Consider the following 22,285-nt stretch of genomic DNA (forward strand, 5'->3'; position numbering starts at 1 on the left):
CTAGATAGATAGATAGATAGATAGATAGATAGATAGGTAGATAGATAGATAGATAGACAGATAGATAGATAGATAGATAGATAGATAGATAGATAGATAGATAGATAGATAGATAGATAGATAGATAGATAGATAGATAGATAGATAGATAGATAGATAGATAGACAGACATGGCATAATATACTTGTTCTACTTCTAATAAAGACAAAAAAGTAAAAGTTTCTTTTATTGATTAGTTTTACTAATAAGGGTCTTTATTGTAATCTCATGTGTCTCATTTTGCTTTGTTTGCAGCCATTATTCAGACATTTAGGAAATGTCTTGTCTGGGAAAAAGTTTGCACCTTTAATTAAAAGGTGTTAAAAATACTAAAACATCTGTTTAAAAACGGTTTTAAAAAACACAAATATTTCCAGTATATTTTATTTGTAACATTTCTGCTATTAAGATTTAAGGGTTAAGGAAATTAACAACATCTGCAACAATACAATTGTCATTCTCTAAAGTTGACATTTCTAACCATGATTAAGGTTGCAGTTAACACAGTCATTTAATAAACCCATTTAATCATATGTAAACAGTGGATTATTTATTGCGACACATTGTCAGTCGACAAGTTGCACAATGTTGGGTCGTAAGAGATTTGAAGTACTGTGTGTACATTTCAAAACTTTCCAAATGTTTGTGAAACAGCACACTGATGCTATATACTATTGGCCAAACATGCAAATACAGTGTGTGAACATTGCTGCATAATAATCACTTCTTTCCCTGTCATATTCCTAAAACAGGACAAACTAAAAAGAAGTTTTCAAAACCTTTTTCATATAACAGTCAGACTGTTAAAGGGAAGACTTTATCCCACACTTAAGGATAGAAAAAATCCAAATAAAATCACCATAAAACCCTCGGTAAGCACAATGTTAACCGCACGGAAATGGGGACAACAAAATAACATAAGAACAATCAGATATTGCATTTACTGTATCTGCATTATTGTTTCCAATTTAACACAATTTTCAAATATGTATGCTGTAAATATGATTATATAGAAGTCATCATGTGCGGCAGTATTGCTTCTCTTTTTAACATCACAATTATAAAGAGCAAAAAAATGAATTAGACAATGAATCACTTCATAATCATCAATTTGTTTCCAAGATTAAACATTAAATGAAAATCAATAAAATATATTAATTAACTAATGTGATTATATCATGTATCACACAGTCTAAATCAACCTAATGTCCTAAATCGTTCCTATGTCTGCACTGATACAATACAAAAACTGGTTATGGGCCTTTTAAATAGTCAGGCATATCTGCGTATACATTTACAAAATAAGGTTTCAGACCCTGAGTGAAGCAAATATCACTTTTGTTAGGGCTGTGTCAAATTAGACACAATTTTAAGCTGAAAGGAAAACATTTTATGCATTCAGTTACAATCCCTATTCAGACTGCTTTTCATATTTGGATTTTTAACAAACTTATATTCAACATTACAAGCAAAATTACCATTCTGATCTAATAAAGCAAAGAGAAATATCACATATACAATTGTAAATATCTTTAGAAAAGCTCAGTTTGCAAATAGGTGGTACTAAACCACCTTTACTGTCATGTTTCTGCAGAATTAAAGTCTTAATTCCGGGCTGTGACACTATGGTAGCCTACTCATTACACCCCATTATTACAATTATTAGTGTCTGTTAATTGTCAAGAAAAGTAATGTTGTCTGTCACTCCCATTCAATCCAGTTATACATCCAAGTGCAGGAGTTACCACACCACTTCTAATCTTGTACTTCTAATCTTATGAATTTACAAGCTTTTGTGTGATACAAACAGTTAATATGTTTGTTTAATACGTATCACATATTAATCATCCTATCACCAAAGCTCGGTATATGCACATACACCTGACCTCACAGAGTTATAAAACCGGATTGTGATTCGAATGAAACGTCTGCAATATCCGCAACATCCCACTAAAATATTACAGCATAAGCAGCAGCATTAAACCAATCAGTCCTTTGGGCATCACTGGCTCATTAAATGATGCCAGAACAATGGCGCGTTGACCCTTGACCCCACTCTCTTCTAATCAACAAGCCCACGCATAAACACACCATATACCAGATAAAGCACTTAAGCAAATGATTCAGGCAAATCATTCACACAGGATTTCTCTCACTGAACCAGTATGTATCCCCATATAGCATCAGGAAGGATGAGAGAGTGCACTTGTGGTGACACCAGACAACCTGATCATTCAGAAATATCTGCGCTGAGGCATTCCACAACAAGGGAATAGATTAAAACCAGTTGAACAAAGACTCAGCAGCAGTAACCGGTTCACAAGGACACGTTTCGCACATCATGCGTCTGCAGTGAATAAACAGCAGGGTCATGCTTTCACACTGACAGTGCTTCGGTAGCTCTATACAGAAAAAGAAGTGGTTTAGGGGTTACTACATTGCATATTTCTTATCTAATAAAAAATGTGATTTCTATTGTGCAATTGAGAATTATTCCTTTAAATTAGGAGGGGACGGCATTTAAATAGTATTCAAACACCTTTGTGTAACAATGCTAGCCATTAAATAGTATTTTTATCCATTCAAAACAGCAATATAAAATGTTTTGTGCTGTATGACCCCCTTAGCCTGGTAATACCAAACTCTGCTACTTCGCTTTGCTTCGTAGACAGGAGTACAGAGTACAGAAGCGAACTGAAATTGAGCGGAAGTACGACCCCCTTACATCTGGCATGAACATTTGTTTCCGGATATTAACATTCCGATTAATGCGTTTACGCCTTCATTCAAATGCGTCTCCAGTGTGATCAAATTTCATATCACAGTCACACTTAAGCCCCTTTCACACAGCGCTTTGAACCTGGGAAATTGGCGGCAAATTGCCAGAGTGCCTTCTGTGTGAACGCAAACACGACCCGTGATTTATGCCGGGATCGATGCCGGGTTGGGTTGGGGACCCATAGATATGATGTCTATGTGGGGACCTAGTAAAATTGCCGTGTTCAGTCCCGGAACGCGCGCTGTGTGAACAAAAGTCGTAACAATGCCGTGTCGTAGTGATGGAGCTGAAGCCGGGATCGTTCTCCAGCTGTGAAACGGCAAGTAATGCGAAAGTTTATGATCGAATCAGAGAAAAAAATGCACAAGCATGGTTTCTCGAGAGAAAAATCGCAGCTCATAAGCAAACTTCAGACGCTGCTGAGACATTAAAGTCACATCGATGTCACGTGTCTTTGCAGGATTTTTGAGATGGTCCTCAATGCAGAACATGAAATCCACGGGGAGGAGTCGGATCCAGATCCAACTCCTCCCACCTTACATACCTAAACCTACCAATCTCCACCCCCTGATCCCTAAACCCACCCCTAAACCTACCCATCTCCACCCCTAAACCTACCAATCTCCACCCCTTATACAAGATCCGACTCCTCCCCCCGGATCTTGTGTACTGCATTGAGGTGCTACTGGGATTTTTACGGGTTGTGTGTGAACCATGGTGTGAACGCACTCTCTGATTCCGGAAAATCACTGGCAGTGTGAATGAACCAAAATCAAACGAACCCGGGTCAAATCCCGGGTCACTTTATCCGTGTATTTTCCGGAATCTCTGTGTGAAAGGGGCTTTACAAGCGCAAAATGCATATCGCCCCATTATTTTTAGATAATAGAGTAGCCTAGATTAGCTAAAAAATTTCTGTCAGCTATAGAATTTTAAAAACATCGAAGGATCATTCAAAATGCTTTCTGTCATTAATTGCATTTCCTTTCTTTCGCCTAATGACAACGCATGTGCGTTTACACTTAAATAGAATTAGGCTGAATTCGGAACCGCTTCCTATCTTACTATTTCTGCCATATGGTAAACTGACTTTTTTTTAGTCAGTGATCACAGGCAAATCAATAATATAATATGAAGTGTAATGCTGCGTTCACAAGACTACACGATTTTATTCCTGGTTTTCCAGTCGCCAACAGTGAATTGAAATTGCTGACGAAATCGGAGGCAAATAGGTGCTCGTTCACGTGAATTTTCAAATAGGCTACGCGATCTTGAGAGATGTGCCGATCCATCGTAGATGACCTATATTTATTAAGCAGGTTAATGACATCATGAAATGAAAATTCACCTTTTTATTTTGTAAATACGTGTTATAAATCTTATTGTGACTGATTCATCTATGTAAATGATTATTATTAGCCTATTTTATTTATGTAGTGAAAATATAATAGCAATATAATGTGTGGGTGGCATAAATGTCAGTGTGAATGCTGTAACCTCTTAATATTGCAAGCGAAAAAGCCGCAGATGCAGGATGCATGAAACGGTATTGAGGACCTTGGGTCATTCTTGATTACAAAAATGCTTTACAGTAACATAAACATCAATTTTGGTTTAACAAGAGTGTAAGCAAGAATCTCTCCTCTGTCTATTCATCACCGCATGTGCAAACGGTGTAAAAAAAAAGTAGTCGTATTGCAAAATATAAACAATTCTGTCACTGTCATAATGCAAAAGAGCTCAAGGTGCAATTCAGGGTAAATTATCATAAAAACGAGTAGGTTGTTGAGGTGAACTGTAAAAGAAACGCTCATTCAGCGTTGTTCTCTGTAGTGGATGCCGTGGTCGCAGTGGCTTTAGCTACTGTTGTTGCCAGTCTGCTCACTGAAGCTCCTTGATCGAGCTCCTCCGCCTCCTCCCCATCTGCCTCCTGCAGGGCGAGTCTGTGTGGTGGACGGGGCCGGGATCTGTGTCTGTATGGGTATAGGAAGAGGGCGGGGTCAGGCATGGCCATGGGCTCCTCCGGGCCCGTCACCCTCTCGCGCGGCACGCACTCCCTGGCACGCTCGATGTGGAGGTGCGAGGAGGGCCGGCTCGAGCTCCGCCGTTTGGGTTTGATCACTGCTGGGCTGCTAGCGCTGGCCTGAGATGAAGGGTGGACGGGGGGCTTGTCCGTGCCGAGCTGGGCCGGCCTCCTTCGCTGCTGCTGCCTCTGCTGCGAGAGTTTCTGCTTTGCTGAATGCAGCTGGAAGGACAGGTATGCAGCCGCCTCTGTCTGCTGCTGCAGCTCGGTGTTGAGCACAGTGGTCCTGTGGCTGCGGTGTTTCAATTCCTCCAGGAAACGCCGCTCCTTCTCCTTCAGACTGGCACGGAGAGCGCCCACCAGCACTGATTTCTGGCTCAGCTCCCATCTCAGATCACTCTGAACCTCCTGCTGCTCCTGCAGATGCTCCTCCACCTCCAGACAATGGGCTTCCAGCTGCTTCTCTTCCTCCTGCACATCTGGAACACACATAGAACAGAAACTTTTATTGTAAAAACCCGATTCAGTGGTTCTGTGAACCAAGTTTAAAGGGGTGGTATGATGCCCTTTTCAGAAGATGTTTAATATGTCTCTGATGTCCCCAGAGTGTGTGTGTGAAGTTTTAGCTCAAAATACCCCACAGATATTTTTATATAGCATGTTAAAATTGTCACTTTTTGAGGGTAAGCAAAAACGCACTGTTTTTGTGTCTGTCCTTTTAAATGTAAATGAGCTGCTGCTCCCGGCACAGAGGGCGGAGCTTCAAGAGCTTGTGTCATATTACCTCACACAGACTTGCACTGAAAGTGTCAATGTTTATGTTCAAACTGGAGTCAGACAATGATGGAGAAACTCAAGAAGAAGTGACAACATGTAGAAGCAACAGGACATTTCTGAATGGTTATTTGATGAATTTATGTAGCTTAGTTATTTTCTAGTCATTGATTAGCATATTCTGTCATGATAATCTATAAATCGCGTTCCGGGGGCGGGGTTTATGTAAATTGTAGGGTTGGTGATGTGACTAACCCGGGAGGAATGTTGTGTAGTCCCTACCAGCCGTTTGTTGTAGTCCTTAAAAAATGATTTCTTTAAAAGCAAATATATTTCTTTGCTTTGAACTTTGAGCTTCGTAACTTTACAGATGTTGTTTATGCTTAAACAGCAACATTACACACTAACTAAAGTTAGAAAAGTGAAATCATAATCAACCACCCCTTTCAGCACTGTGTGAATTATCCCACGAATTTCAGGAACATTTCTAAAGGTTATTTTCATGGGATTGTCTTTAGACGCTCCAAGCAAAATTAGTCGGCATCAACTGACAATCTTAAAAACGTTTAGGATAAAATAAAAAAATAAAAAGAACATCATTAATTTGAAATAAAAATCTTTTGTAACATCATCAATGTCACTTTTGATCAATTTAATGCATCCTTGCTGAATAAAAATAATCATATATGTTTTAAAAAAATCTTACTGACCCCAAACTTTTGATTGGTAGTGCATAATATGAGTAATTAAAATATTTGGTGGTGTATATACAGTATATATATATATATATATATATATATATATATATATATATATATATATATATATATATATATATATAATATGGCCGGTTTCACAGACTAGGCTTAAGCTAGTCCCAGACTAAAATGCATGTTTGTGCTGTTTTAACTGAAACCAACTTGCACTGATATTTCTTAAAATATGCCAGAGCCATGTTTTGGTTCTCTTACGAGAGGTTCTCTCGTATTGCGTAGTTGCTTACGCTACGGGAAAGCCTTTCTTTCTCGAGATACTGAAGCCAAAAATTATCCTTAATTTTTATAATCTTGTCAACGCAGTGCGGCAGCCTGCAGACCTAGGGCAAGCTAACTAGCGTGCCCATTGGCTGCCCTGCGGCAACTGCAGCAGCCTACCGCTGAGCCCTTGGCGTGACGTCACGACCAAAGAGCGCGCTTGGCGCGCTTAATGCGTCACAGCCCGCGAAAAGGGGTGTGGCTTAGCGTATATAAACAGGGCTCGGAGGCTGCTTCTCTGATTTCTGTCTTTTCAGCGAAGCTCTTCGCATCGCTGCTCTCTGAGGAAGCCGCCGTCGAAACAAGCGACCAGCACGCCGAGGATCTCAGCCTGAGGACGCCGGCCGCCTTCGCCGCCTTCAGCTTTCCCTGCCTGCTTCGCTATCCGGCGATCATATCCTTTACTGCTCTGTGTTGTATGTGTTTGTGTGTTCGCCCCGCGACACACTTTTGCATCTAAAAGAGCGCGAGGCGTTGTTGCAAATGCCTCGCTCATCCTGTGGCTCGTGCAGAGCCCCGCTCAGCGATGGAGACCGCCACGTGGTTTGCGCTCTCTGCCTGGGCTTCGACCACGCAGCCCGCGCCCTCTCCTCGGGCGGCTGCGAACAGTGTGAGGACTTGCCGATGTCGACCCTGCGGGCTCGACTCGCCATGTTTGACGATCCTCCACCTTCCCCGGCTGCCTCTTCAGGGCCGCGTAAGAAGAAACGCCGCTCTCAAAGGCCTCCCGAGCCGGTGGTTATAGCTGAGCGCTCGCCGGAGCCCCTCCCGCGAGCCTCGCTTTCTCCTTCTCCCCCGCCCTTCACCGACGCGCAGCGGCCGGCTACTGCCCGCACTGCCGTCGCCTCAGGGGATGAAGCAGATGACCCCGCTGACAGCTGCTCTCTGCTTGCTTCGGACAGCGAGGAGTGGTCGGGCTCTCACCGCTCCGCCTCCTCGACTCCTGAGTCTGGCAGGTCCCGCTCCAGTGTCGACGCGGAGCTTATCCGCCTCCTCACCAAAGCGGTCGACCGACTGGGATTGGACTGGTCCCCACCCAAGGAGCCCGCGCCTAACCGACTCGACGGGTGTTTTCTGCCTAGCCGCCGCCAAGCGCCAGCCTCTAGGTCAGCACCCTTCCTGCCTGAGCTCCACCAGGAGCTATCGAAGTCGTGGAACGCGCCCTTCTCCGCTAGACTCCGCTCGTCTGTCTCCTCGGCTCTCTCCCAGGTGGACGGGGCCGCCGAGAAAGGCTATACCGGCATCCCTTCCGTTGAGGAAGCGGTGGCAACGCACCTTTGCCCGCCGTCTGCTAGATGGCGCTCAAAGTCTGCCCTGCCGTCTAAAGCCTGCAGGACCACATCAGCTCTCGCCGGCCGCGCATTCGCCGCCTCCGGCCAAGCTGCTTCTGCCCTGCACTCGATGGCTGTTCTTCAGATCCTGCAAGCCGACCTCCTCCGCGAATTGGACGAGAAGGGCTCGGATCATACAGCCTTAACAGATCTGCGCAGCGCGACGGACCTTTCGCTCCGTGCTACCAAGACCGCTGCACAAGCCATCGGCAGATCTATGGCCGCGCTCACCGTCATCGACAGACACTTATGGTTGACGCTGGCGGATATGAGTGAGTCAGAACGCGCTGTTTTCCTCAACGCCCCGCTCTCGCCCACCGGCCTCTTCGGCCCTGCGGTCAGCGGGATTGTGGACCGCTTCTCTGAAGTGCAGAAGGCGTCGCAGGCTATGTATCTCTTCCTGCCTCGCCGCTCGAGCCCAGCCGCAGGCCGCTCTCAAGCTCAGCCTCCTGCGCGCAGCTCCACACAGCGCTCGTCTCGGCCACCAACCACTTCGCAGCGACGCCAGGGCGGCCGCCCTAGGTCGCGCTCGACCAGCCGTCACAGACCGCCGCCCCCCCGGGGTCCGCGTCCCAAGATAACGCTGAAGTCTGAGCCCGCGAAGTCCTCCTAGCACCCGCAGGGAGGAAGAGATGGCTGAGTCCCGCTGCGGCCGGACCGCCATCAAAACGCCTAGCTCTGTCAGTCCCCTCAGTGCAGGCTACTGCAGCAGCTTACACCGCAGCCAACGAGCCAGTAATACCACTCGCTCGCCTGCACACAAACGCCGTTTTTACGGCGGCCCAAATAAATCTCAGAAAGAGTGTAAATTCGGGCTTTCCGGCTCCGGCCGAAGGTGTTGTAAGTGTAGAAAATGTGCCCACTCCCACGTGCTCACTGCTTCACACAAACACGGTCCCCATGGTAACGCGTTCAGAGCGCTCTCTCATGAAGCGGTCACACGCCGCTCGAGTAATAAGTGTAGTAAATGTGCCCACAACTCTGTGCTCACATCTACCTGTAACTCGCTCTGCCACTCGGTTACCCCGGGCAACAGCGGCTCAAGCCGAGGGTGTTATAAGTGTAGAAAATGTGCCCACTCCCATGTGCTCACTGCTTCACACAAACAGGGTCCCCATGGTAACGCGTACAGAGCGCTCTCTCATGAAGCGGTCGCAAGCCGCTCGAGTATTAAATGTAGGAAATGTGCCCACAACCTTGTGCTCACACCTACCCGCTGCTCGCTCTGCCAGCCAGTTACCTTGGGTCACGGACCCTCTAAAGCTCCCAAACACTGGCCGTGTCATAAGTGTAAACCCTGCGCCCGCTCACGAGCACGCGCACTCACTTGTAGACATTATAATCCCCACGCCTCTCTCGCGCCTGGGATGTTTGACAGCAAATCACGCTCCATCCGATGGGACCGAGCTACTGAACGCTGTACAGTCGGCCAATACTGTTTACCAGCCCCCGTGTTCGAGCACCAGCGGCGCGCGCGCCGCGCCTTTCTCTCTGATACAGGCTCCCCATCCCGCACAGCGCGGCGATCTGAGCCCAGAGACCATTCGACCCCTAGCTATGCATGCGGAAGCATGGGAAGCGATTCAGGGCGCGCCAGAATGGGTGCTGAAAACTATAAAACACGGCTATTCGCTTCAATTCGCTCGTCGCCCTCCGCGCTATACAGCACAGACGGAGACGAGAGTGAGTTCAGAAGCTGCGCACTTGCTTCAAGCAGAAATAGCGAAGCTGCTGCGCAAAGGGGCTATAGAACAGGTTCATCCTTCTTTGAGCGAGTCGGGCTTTTACAGCCGCTACTTCCTCGTGCCCAAGAAGGACGGAGCGTTCAGACCTATTTTAGATCTGAGACATCTGAACAAAGCCCTCATGAGACGGCCGTTCAAAATGATCACAACCAGAAAAATCCTCGCGCAGATTCGCCCAGGAGACTGGTTTATCTCTCTCGATCTAAAAGACGCATACTTTCAGATCCAGATAACTCCCCGTCACAGGCCATTCTTGAGATTCGCCTTCGAGGGTCGAGTATATCAGTACACAGTCCTGCCGTTCGGCCTGTCTTTGGCACCCCGTACATTTACGAAATGCATGGACACGGCCCTCGCTCCCCTGAGGAAACAGGGAATGCGAATACTGAATTATCTGGACGATTGGCTTATTCTAGCGCAGTCAGAGACGGAACTTGTGTCTCACAGAACAGCGCTTCTCAGCCATCTGGAGGAGCTGGGTCTCTCGGTCAACTGGACCAAGAGCTCGCTATCACCCCGTCAGTCAATTTCCTTTCTTGGAATAGAACTGGACTCGGTGGCTATGACGGCCAGACTGTCGGAGCAGCGCGCGCGCCGCATCCGCCTCCTCGCCGCATCCCTCCAAATAGGCAGCCGGGTTCCGCTGAGGACATTCCAGCGTATCCTGGGGCATATGGCCTCAGCTGCAGCAGTGCTCCAGCTGGGTTTACTGCGCATGCGCCCGCTCCAACGCTGGCTGAAAATGCGCGTGCCCCACCGAGCCTGGGCGGCCGGCGGCTTGCGAGTCAGAGTGAATCAGGGATGCATTTCAGCCCTGCAGCCCTGGCTGGCAGCCGAATGGTATCACACAGGAGTGACTATGGGAGTGATTTCACACCGGAAAGTTGTCTCGACAGACGCTTCCAACCTAGGTTGGGGAGCGCTCTTCGAAGGCAGACCGGTCTATGGCCGCTGGTCAGACCAGGAGAATCTCCTACACATAAACTGTCTAGAGATGCTCGCGGTCGAGAAAGCGCTCAAAAGCTTCCTCCCATTCCTCCACGGTCACCATGTTCTAGTCCGCACGGACAATACATCGGTAGTGGCCTACGTGAATCACCAGGGCGGTGTCAGATCAAAGATGCTCTGCACCCTGGCGGAACGCCTCCTCGTGTGGGCTCAGCACTCTCTGCGCTCGCTGAGAGCCGCGCATGTGCCTGGCCACCTGAACGAGGGCCCCGACAGACTGTCCAGGGACAACGTTCCCCCTGGGGAGTGGTCTCTACACCCCCAAACAGTCCAGTCACTGTGGCGACGGTTCGGCAAAGCGAAAGTCGACCTTTTTGCGTCAAAAGACAACGCTCACTGCCCAGAGTTCTTCTCGAAGAACGAGGACGCGCTGGCCCAGATCTGGCCCAGCGGCCCGTTGTACGCTTTTCCCCCGGTCTCTCTGCTGCCTCAGGTCATCGAGAGAATCAGGGAAGCGCGCCACTCAGTGCTCCTCATAGCCCCATGCTGGGAGAACCAAGCTTGGTTCCCGGATCTAATACAGCTGGCAGACTCAGCCCCCTGGCCGATACCGGTGAGGAGAGACCTCCTCTCTCAAGCACGCGGATCGATATGGCATCCCCATCCAGAGCGCTGGTCTCTGCATGCGTGGAGCCTCAACGATTACACGCTAATCTGCCAGACGGGGTCATGAACACGATCATACAATCTAGAGCCCCCTCTACGAGGCGGCTCTACATGTCGAAATGGTCAGTGTTTAACACATGGTGCACTGCTAAGGGGCTCGATCCACAGACATGTGGGGTATCGCGAGTACTGTGTTTCCTTCAAGAGCTACTGGACGCGGGCAGGTCCCCCTCCACGCTCAAAGTCTATGTTGCGGCCATTTCAGCGCTCTCGGTTTCTGAGCAGGGCCGCGCATTAGGAAGGAACGAGCTCGTCATCCGCTTCCTTAGGGGAGCCAGGAGGATGAACCCCCCGCGACCCCCCTCGGTTCCTATGTGGGATCTCTCTCTGGTCTTGGAGGCCCTGAGAGCGCATCCCTTCGAACCCTTGGAAACTGTGGATATGAAATACCTCACGCTCAAAACCGTTTTTCTGATAGCTCTGTCGTCAGTCAAACGAGTGGGAGACCTTCACGCGTTATCTGTTAACGCCGCGTGCCTCGAGTTCGGACCTAATGACTCCAAAGTCATTCTCAGACCGAGGCATGGGTACGTTCCAAAAATTTTGGGCACTCCCTTCAGAGCACAGGTCATTTCCCTCTCAGCCCTGCCGACGCACGGCAGCGAGGCCGATAGTAATCTCCTCTGCCCGGTCAGGGCGTTGAGAAACTACATTTCACGGTCCGCCGCTTTCAGGCGCTCGGATCAGCTCTTTGTTTCGTTTGGTGGGCGCACCAAGGGTCTCGCCGCCTCGAAACACAGCCTGTCCAGATGGATAGTGGACGCTATTGCTGCTGCTTATGCGTCTAAAGACCTGCAGTGCCCATTGGGCGTTCGAGCTCATTCCACTAGAGGCATGGCCTCGTCGTGGGCATGGTCCAGCGGGATTCCCATTCATGACATTTGTGCAGCGGCAGGCTGGGCCTCCCCCTCCACGTTTGTTAGGTTTTACAACCTGGATGTTCCCGCCTTGCAGGCGAAAGTCTTATCAGTCTAAGTCTCGCGTATGCCAGCCCACTATCTGTGCGCGGGCTACGTTGTGTGATTTAGCTCTACTGGTTGAGCTGCACTATGTAGGGAATTGTCAGTTAGGACCGGCCGTGCCGCTCCTAACCCCCTAGTGTGTGCTTATGTACGGCGCTAGCCCTCTTCGGGCTGCCCGGCTCTCCGCTATCACGTTCCCCGGGCTCTCCCTGGGACTCATTCAGTGGATGCTGGGCGCGCACGGCGTTGACAAGGGCGTTCCCGTAGCGTAAGCAACTACGCAATACGAGAGAACCTCTCGTAAGAGAACGTTTCGGTTACTCACGTAACCTCTGTTCTCTCTAGAAGAGGGAACGAGTATTGCGTAGCCCGCCGTGCTCGCGCCACGAGCTCATTTCGCTTCATGCGACAGAAACCAGAGAAGCAGCCTCCGAGCCCTGTTTATATACGCTAAGCCACACCCCTTTTTGCGGGCTGTGACGCATTAAGCGCGCCAAGCGCGCTCTTTGGTCGTGACGTCACGCCAAGGGCTCAGCGGTAGGCTGCTGCAGTTGCCGCAGGGCAGCCAATGGGCACGCTAGTTAGCTTGCCCTAGGTCTGCAGGCTGCCGCACTGCGTTGACAAGATTATAAAAATTAAGGATAATTTTTGGCTTCAGTATCTCGAGAAAGAAAGGCTTTCCCGTAGCGTAAGCAACTACGCAATACTCGTTCCCTCTTCTAGAGAGAACAGAGGTTACGTGAGTAACCGAAACGTTTTAAGATGCACAACAGTTTTTTGTTTTTTTTCTAAGGCATGTTTAAAAAAGCAACTTAAATGCCCCAACTGAACTAAAACCTAATCCTGGCTTAATCTAAACCCTGTCTGTGAAACCAGACCGTACTTTTGAAAAGTCCAACTTTTTGTTTGGTGGGTTCAAGCCTTAAATAGAGGATCAAAACCCCCTGTAATTCATACATCTTAGAGTTTCACATTTTACATGCAGAAGCTTCATCACACACTCCTGCTGCTGAAATGAGTGTATGATCTCATGTATGATCCACCTTGTGACATGAAACAGACATGTCTAATATGAACAAGCCCCTGCGTTTAAAATCAGATTTTAGCCGTAAAAGCGAATTTGTAACTAATCTGAGATCTAAAAGGTAAGTGGATGTGGTTGAGGAAAGCAGACAAAGAGCTCTACTGTGCCCAAGGATTACAGACTCACTGAGTAAATCCAAATCAACTAATCTCAACTCTGGTCTGGCTACTGGCAGCGTTGCCATCTGTTCAAGGTTATCAGACACATTAAATGTCTAGGACAAGACCTCCCAGAGCATGCTTGACTACTGTGCCCACAAAGCAGAGAGCAAATATGAAGTAAATTGCTTGCACACAAAAGAAAATGACATAATTTGAAACTATTTTATTGGCAGAAATGATCAATTGTAAATCTATATGGTCAATGATCAAACTGCAAGGAGAATTCATTGGCATCTTCATCTTTTCCTAAATATTAAAATAAACTAAAATAAAATTCTGCAATTACACCTTCAATACTGAAATGTGACATGCTATCACTGTTTGTTTTGTGTTCTGCTTTAGATTATTTGCATCTTGTATTTTTCTAATTTGTAAGTCGCTTTAGAAAAAAAAAGCATCTACTAAATAAATAAATGTAAATGTATATTGCACTATTACCAAATCTTAAATCATTCTCACATTACTAAAAATTATATATCATTTACAGTATATAGTGTCAGATATGAGTAGGAAAATGTGCCATAGAATTAGACAGAAGCATGGAAGAGCAGCTGGCGTATGGCATGTCATTTATTACAAAATGAAGGATAAAACATGTATTTTCAAGTCTTTACGCTTACATTAATGTAATGTGTTTCAGATGAATTACAGGCTAAGTAGATTGAAAAAGAATTCTGGAATCGGTGTCCTTCAAATGATCCACACAAACTTAATGACCCCGTGCTGAGTTCAACATCTTTCTATAATTTCTGTCTCTCGTGCTCTCCTTTATTTTACTGCAACTAGCACAGTTCTGTCTCTCAATTTGTCCAGATTGTCCCGATTTCACAGGCAGCCTCACCCCATGCGTCCAGACTGAGATGAGCTCATGGTGTGAATATAGAAAATGCTGTGTTATCTGATCCTTAAATCTGATCTCTCTACTGTTCCTCAATGAGTTCACTCTTTGCTGCCTCTGACCCTTTTAATAGAATAGGTAATGAAACTGAGATGTCGACAACCATCAGTTGACAAAGACATTAGCGCAGATAAGAAGTGATGGACAAAAAAAAAAGAAGGTAAGTATTGTTCATTTAATACTCACACTGCGCCAGCAATATGCTTGTAAATTAGAAAATCATTTTCACTATCAATCAGTGTTTGGTTCCTCTGGGGCTTCTTTGAAGAATAAACTAACACATCCAAAATATCCTGATGTGTCTCAGATAAATAATCTTTCAAGCAAAGAAGTATTACATATGCTTCGGGAGTCATGACGCGGCATCAGTTAACACGCCCTATATCAATTTTTGATGCACTGCACAGTTACCTCAGCAATTTATTTGCCGCATCCATGGGAAATATAATAATATAATATAAATTTATAAATAATATAATTTTTTTTTCATGTATTTATCACTCCACTTGTCTGTTTGTATATTGCAGACGGCTTGTCAGTCAGTGCATTCATTTACATTGTTACGCCAGTAGGTGGCATTAAGTGACTGTCTTTATGAGCCATTGAATCATTCACTCAACCAATCAGTCTAAAACACTGATTCATTCGGGAACATCACAACTACGTATCCAGCTAACAGGGAACATTATCAGAACTTTGGGTAATATTCTGGCAGGGTTCTCTCAAAGTTCTGAACGTTTTTTCCAATAACAAATAGAATGTTTGTTTAAATCTATCTGGTCTTTAATAATGTTTTTAAAACGTTAGGACAAAAACATTATTTATACATTGTTCACGGAGGATTTTTTTCTCCTGAAACATTTCAGTTGGACATATATCAAATGTAAAAAAAAAAAAAAAAAAATATTCAAAAGTAACATTTCAAAAATGATAAAAAGGAATGTTCACTTAACGTTCGCATAAAAAACAGAAATTGGACATTTAAAACAATGAGAGAACATTCTGGAATTATATTTTCATAACTTAATGGGAACGTTAGCAAAAATAAATTGTTAGCTGGGTATGTGTTGCTCAGCAACTAAAAGGTTGATTCTACTTTTGTTTGGAATTATTTTCTATGGTAATATTATGTCTTAAATGTAAGTTACACAATATTGACTTCTTGTTTATTGATCTCTTATTTGAAAGTAATATCACACTCACAATCTTGCTGCTGGAAACTTTGCAATTAGGCCATTTTACTGATAAAAGCTTTGTTGGAGTAGAGAAGACTTAAGACTTATTAAAATAAAGGTGTTAAGTTAATGTATATATTGCTGAATATAAGTATTAGTATCTTTAAAAAACTGTTACTGTCCCCAAACTTTTGGATGGTATAGTGTGTTATGTTCATATTGTGGTATTTGAATGAGATAACTGATTACATGTTACTGATTGCATAATACATTTGAAAAACTCTGATTATAATTTAGAAATCTCTTTTTTTCTCCTGTACTCAGCTTTCTTGTGCTATTCCTCTCTGTCTCCTTGCCCGACATTGTCTCAGCAAAATAGCATGCAGTAATTGGACACCCCCACTGGGACTGCGCAGCAAAAGCAGAGGAAAACGCAGGCAGGATCAATTTGTGGGTGGATGAGGCTGCGTCGGGCTGGAGGAGAGAGGGATGACCTGCAGTATGAAGAGGAGTCTTCTGCTTAACAGTGATGCCTCTTGATGTGAAATTGACTTGCGTTTTAGATCAATTACTATTACAATCATAAGACACAGTTATTTAAAGCACTATATGTGCCTTTTTGAGGCTAATCACTTCAATTCAGCCAATTCCATGAAATCGTAACAACAAAAAAAGTTTTGAGTGCATCATTTTATTTATTATCAGTCAATATGAATACGAAGTCTTTCAAATGTGATAACAGATACCAAAATATATATATGCAGACACTAGATGCTGTTGTATTGAATATACCTACTACTGTTGTTCTTGTTGCTTTGTACAACTGAACACCTGTGCTAAAAATACATAAGTAACTCTGCTCACAAATAAATGAAACACCATTTTTTTTTGGAAGGCAACAGAGCTCACCTGCTACGCTCCTGCCTGGGGGCTTCATGTTGAGTTCTTGTGTGAGTTCTGCAAATAATAAACAGATGCACTGTTAATTCTGAGCTATTTTTTTAATCCTTATTTTGTATTCTGCATTTTGAAACTGACACATTCCAGAATCATTATAAATCATGCCATAAGTCTTGCATGATCCATAATCCAATTAATTGTTATTAGATAAAATGTCCCGTCCTACATTTCACATTTCATTTGGCATAGATTATGGAAGTAAAATAAAGCAACTTTATTTTAAATCATTATAGACTCATGTACAAACACTGTTCAAAAGTGAGATCAGTAAGATTTTATTCAGCAAGGATTAAATTGATCAAAAGTGAGAGTAAATTCAATTTTTATTTCAAATAAATGCTGTTCTTTTGAAATTCCTATTTATCAAAGAATCCTGACAAAAATGTACCATGGTTTCCACATAAACAATTAAAATTACTGATGCTGCTTTCAACATTGTTTTCAATGTTGATGATGAGAAATATTTCAGCATATTAGAATGATTTCTGGAGTATCATGTGACTGTCACGGGTGGTTGATGGCAGAAAGATGAGGAAGTATATGATTCAACTCAAAAGGTTTATTCTCTAAAGATCTAACAGGGAGGGAAACGGATAGCAACACACACTGAACATAGACAATACCAGACACTGAACTGAAACAGAACTGAACATATATACAAGTGTTAATGATGGTGACTGATGGGTGCACAGTTGAACCTGATTAGTGTCAGTGACACTGAAGACTGGAGTAATGGCTTCTGAAAATGAATTTAAAAATAGTTCTATTTCCACAAAAATGTTAAGCAGCACTGTTGCTGATTTCAACATTGTTTCAATGTTGATAATAATAAGAAATGTTTCAGCATATTAGAATGATTTCTGAAGTATCATGTGATATTGAAGACTGGAGTAATGGCTTCTGAAAATTCATTTTAAAACAGTTTTATTTCACAAAATTACAGTTTTCACTGAATTTTTACCAAATAAATGCTGCCTTGGTGAGCATAAGATACTTCTTTGAAACGGTAGGAAATTAAATTAGATTTAATAGAGGATTTTAACTGTGACAAGATGATTGACAGGGCAGTTTACGTGACAGGATGCACGCGACAGATCCGTCCGATGAAGATGACGAAGTCCCAAAGCTTGCCTACTTTTTTGCTACACATTCAAAAGTAAATACCTTTTCTTCACAAAAAGAGTACATACTTTTATGGCGTAGTGTAACTTAGGCGAATTAGGACGCAGCATATGGCTTTACACGATGACGATCGCTCTGATTGGTTTTAGGTCTATCCAATTGCGCCCAGAGGCATTTGAGCGACGTCCATTGGTGAAGTGCACCAACTTTTAAATCAAATGCACATTATTATATTCAAATTGCAAACACATGAGGACAGTCTCCATGAAAGACCCACTGCCAGATGAACGTGCTACTACATTTCTCTCCGAAACGGTAGGAAATTAAATTAGATTTAATAGAGGATTTTAACTGTGACAAGATGATTGACAGGGCAGTTTACGTGGCAGGATGCACGCGACAGATCCGTCCGATAAAGATGACGAAGTAGTATGTCCCAAAGCTTGCCTACTTTTTTGCTACACATTCAAAAGTAAATACCTTTTCTTCACAAAAAGAGTACATACTTTTATGGCGTAGTGTAACTTTAGGACGCAGCATATGGCTTTACACGATGACGATCGCTCTGATTGGTTTTAGGTCTATCCAATTGCGCCCAGAGGCATTTGAGCGACGTCCGTTGGTGACGCCCCTTTGGAAATGAGTTATTAATGAAGCTTTGCCAGACCATAACTCAGTTACTACTGAGAATGGTCTGGTTTTAACCAGGCTAACATCAAAGGGTATCAAAAGAAAAACTGATTTCCTGTGGTTATGAATTAGAATGATTGGTTAGAAGAGATGAATATGCAATGTGCTGCTTTTTCTGCCCTAGCTGGCTCAGCACATTTACAGCAATGTTCAGGTAGAAAGGCCGTGTACTATATTACAGAGAGGGAAAACACAAGCCCTGCAATGACAGGAAGCTATTGACCTGTGGTTCTCTGTGGAGCTTGTGCCATCAAAGAGAGCAACGTAACTCTGTTCTTTTCTGCAGAGGATCCTGGCATTATGCATAAGATTGTGTGCCAACATCATTTTTGGAACAGCATCCAATTAGGTGTGACTTATGACAAATGAAACGTGGCTCAATTCAATTATGCATGTCATTTAATGTATGCAAACTTAAATTAAAATGCAGGAGACTGTACAGTGGGAATCGTCTTGACACACACCTGTGCAGCGTTTCTGGAGGGACAGGATCTCCAGGTGTAGTCCGTGCAGCAGAGACAGCTGTTCCTGTCTAAGGAAGACGATGCTCCTCTCCACACTCTCCACCTGCCGCTCCAGTGAGACCACCGGTGATCCCTTTACCGTACAAAACACAGGGATATTTATTTACAGTATATAATGGTACGTTCCAGTCCTCTAATCTAAACTCCCAGCGTTCCAAGAGTACTGACATTTAGTACAGTACAAAACTGGCACTTTCCACTGTTTAAATCAGAGCATCTGTCTTTTCTCATCTGTCTTTCTCTTTTTTTGCCTTGTCAGTTCCTGTTTCTTGTCCTGTGTGCCATTTTTTTTACAGTCCTTTGTAGTTTTTCTAGTTGATTAGTTCTGTGATGATTGCCCAGTTGTGTTTCCTCTAGTATTTATTCCCCAGTGTTTCTTGTATTCCTTGTTCAGTCTTGTCCTTCCCTGGTTTTCTAGTTCCTGTGTTTGTTTTGTTATTTATATTCTGTTAAATTTGGATCCAGCTCTCCATTGTTTTTGAGTTTTAAGGGTGGTGAACACAAGCTCAAGATATTTTCACTTTATATTCTACGACACATAATACATACGGAATAATTGCTCTGTACGGAATAAAACGCTCTTGTGTGTTGGACTAATTTCTTACTGATTTCCCACGCCTCCGTTGCTAATTCCAAAACATAATTTTAGAGCTAGTAACTGAGGCCATTGATAGCAGACTAATGCAGTTATAGAGAAAGATTAAGCGTATTACCTGAGTCTGTGTGTCTCTTAACAGTGTTCGGCAGCAGTGTCTCTACTAATAGCGAAACTGTAAGTTTATCAGCTTCATGAACAGCGCCATTACTACCTCTCTCTTGAGAAATGTCATGTAGCTTTTAATTTGCTGAACTATTTTACTGATAAAATCTTCAGGGCTGCGCTGACAACATGCTTCTGTGAGAGTGTGTGTCCGTACTGTATGTGTGTGCGTTTGAGTGGAGAGAGAGCGGGAGAAAGAGAGTATGTGCTTTCCATACATAATAAAATGTAATTTTGTCTCAAAAACATGGAAATAATTTGACATTTTTATCCTATAGTTCACTTGCTTGGTTTTGCTGTTGTAGGTTGTAATGACCTTTGAAATAACTGTAATCATTTGGCGAAGTGATATGGAACTGTAATGCGGTCAAGACCTGCCTGGAACTACTTTAGCCATGCGCATCTGAAAATAATTGCACAACTCAGAACATTCATCAACCAATCATATTCAAGCATTCATCAGCCCCATAGTATAAATCAGTAATATCCTCTTGTCTACTTGTCTTGTAAATGAGGTAGCTTAAAGTGGCTAAATGGGACTACATTTGTCAGGGACATTAAACGTCATCATCCATAACAGCTAAACAGGTAAACTCATCTACTCACCAGTTTAATCGTGCTCTTGCAAACTATTCTAACTCTAACTTTTAGGGAAAATGTTTATATGCAAAGACTGAAAGAGTAGTCGAAAATAAAGTGATGGTGGCGTTGAAGTCATACGACCATGGTATAGTTTGTTTATAGCCAACAATTATCTTTTGTTCATTTGTGAAGATTATCACGATAAACCAAATGCGTACGCTTTTATTGGTTACACTCAAAGACCTTACTTTCTGCAATAATCCAAAAGCCAATGGAAAAATCCTATTGGGTTTTTGTTGAAAGGAACCAGGGTGATGCTAATTTCCTAAAAAAATAGGCTACATCATCCCTGCACCACTCTACTGAAACCCTGGATTACAGAACATTTTGAAAATATTTTGTGTTGATATTCACTACAACATATGAGAGAAGAATGTTGTCCCAGGCCTCGTAATAAGAAGTCTAGCATAGCCTATTCTCTGTGCACCCATATTTGGTCTCGGGCCCCATGAATTTACATACACTAGGGTCAGAAATGAATTAGCCTAAGACTTGGTGCAAAATTTTTTGAAAATTCCCAAGATATTCTACAATATCTGATATTTATCCTAATGATTTATTTTACAGTATTTTACATCAAAGGTAATGGTTAGAAAATATGTCCTCTCCTCATAAAGAAAAAAAAAGAAAAAAAAAGAAAAAGGCCCTTAAAAGATAAACAATAATGACTGAATTTCGAGATAGTTCTGATCTACTTACCGGCTGACCCGACCCTTAAATGGTTGGTGTGACCTAATGTAGCCTAGGTCGATTCATTCATAATATTTCTGACTTGAATGATACCAATTTTATTGATACCATGCACATTTTAAAAATAGAGTGCATTTTAAGAGCACATAAGCACAGATTAACAAAATATTTTAACAAACAGGCCTAATATTAGGCTACTATATCACTGACAAAAGATATTACATTTTTATTAATTTACTTGATAATTTGAACATTTTGTTTTGACGTAATCTTCGTGTGACACATGATGTCAAATAAAACTTTTGAGGGTTATTCTGCATAAACACCCAGCGAGGTTATTAGAAACATTTAATGTCGACTGCTCGCAGTCGCAGATCCCTTAATACAACTAGGCTACATCGTAAAACATAAATGTAAATCAGCTAAATAGTCATTCTTTCTCATATAGGCTACATAACAATAAAAGCCTTAGGCTTAGATAACACTGCTGCGCATAATATTATACAGCACTCACCGTGTTTTCCATATTAGTATCCAAAAGATGAGGCGTTATAATGAAGAGGATGAACGTGCTCCTTCACTTCCACATCTCTGCCCTTCAACGAACCGACCCATGAACACACAGGATGACGACATCTTTAAAGAAGATCAATACACATCTCAATGGGAGAATAAAACACGGATCTGCCACGGAGTAACGGCAGAGGTTTCGCGAGAACGACGAAATTTCAATCCTTCACAATCTTGGCGAAAGTACAATTGCGTTATCCGACAATGTCACGATCATTTAAAGTGATACCGGCGTTTAGCTGGCACAAGCGTGTTCGTCTGTCCTGCATCTACTGAACAGCATCATCATCATCATCATAGCGATGACAGACAGCAGGAAGAAGAGGCTCCGTCAGTACCAGGGCAATGATGCAACTGATGAAGGAAACATAACGATGCTCTGAAGAAACTCCACTGCAGATCCGATCATCTCACGCTCGCATCTACTAACTATACATTATAAGGCGTATTGAAAATATCTAAACTAATATTTAATTTAGCACAGCTGAATTATACAACAGTTAGTTTCAGTCCTCGAATTTGATTGGCCGAGCGGCGTTTCAAGAGCACTAATTAGCATAGCAAATGGTAGTTTCGCAGTTTGAATCACTCGAGACCAGAGACATATTATTTGGCTATTGCCATTTTATTTTTGTTTATTCATATTTT

At 43.5% G+C, this 22,285-nt stretch overlaps 1 protein-coding gene across 1 annotated transcript; it reads right to left on the minus strand.

The window, feature by feature from the left end:
- Window positions 1–4,628: 4,628 nt before the first annotated feature.
- On the minus strand, window positions 4,629–21,593 carry ccdc92ba (coiled-coil domain containing 92Ba; the record flags this gene model as incomplete). Its single annotated transcript, XM_081370828.1, has 4 exons — window positions 4,629–5,320; window positions 16,589–16,636; window positions 18,916–19,048; window positions 21,582–21,593. 4 exons carry the CDS (start codon window positions 21,591–21,593, stop codon window positions 4,629–4,631), a joined length of 885 nt encoding a protein of 294 aa, XP_081226954.1.
- Window positions 21,594–22,285: the final 692 nt, after the last annotated feature.

The sequence above is a fragment of the Scardinius erythrophthalmus genome (genome assembly GCF_964197995.2).
Source record: "Scardinius erythrophthalmus genome assembly, chromosome: 7".
Lineage (NCBI taxonomy): Eukaryota > Metazoa > Chordata > Actinopteri > Cypriniformes > Leuciscidae > Scardinius > Scardinius erythrophthalmus.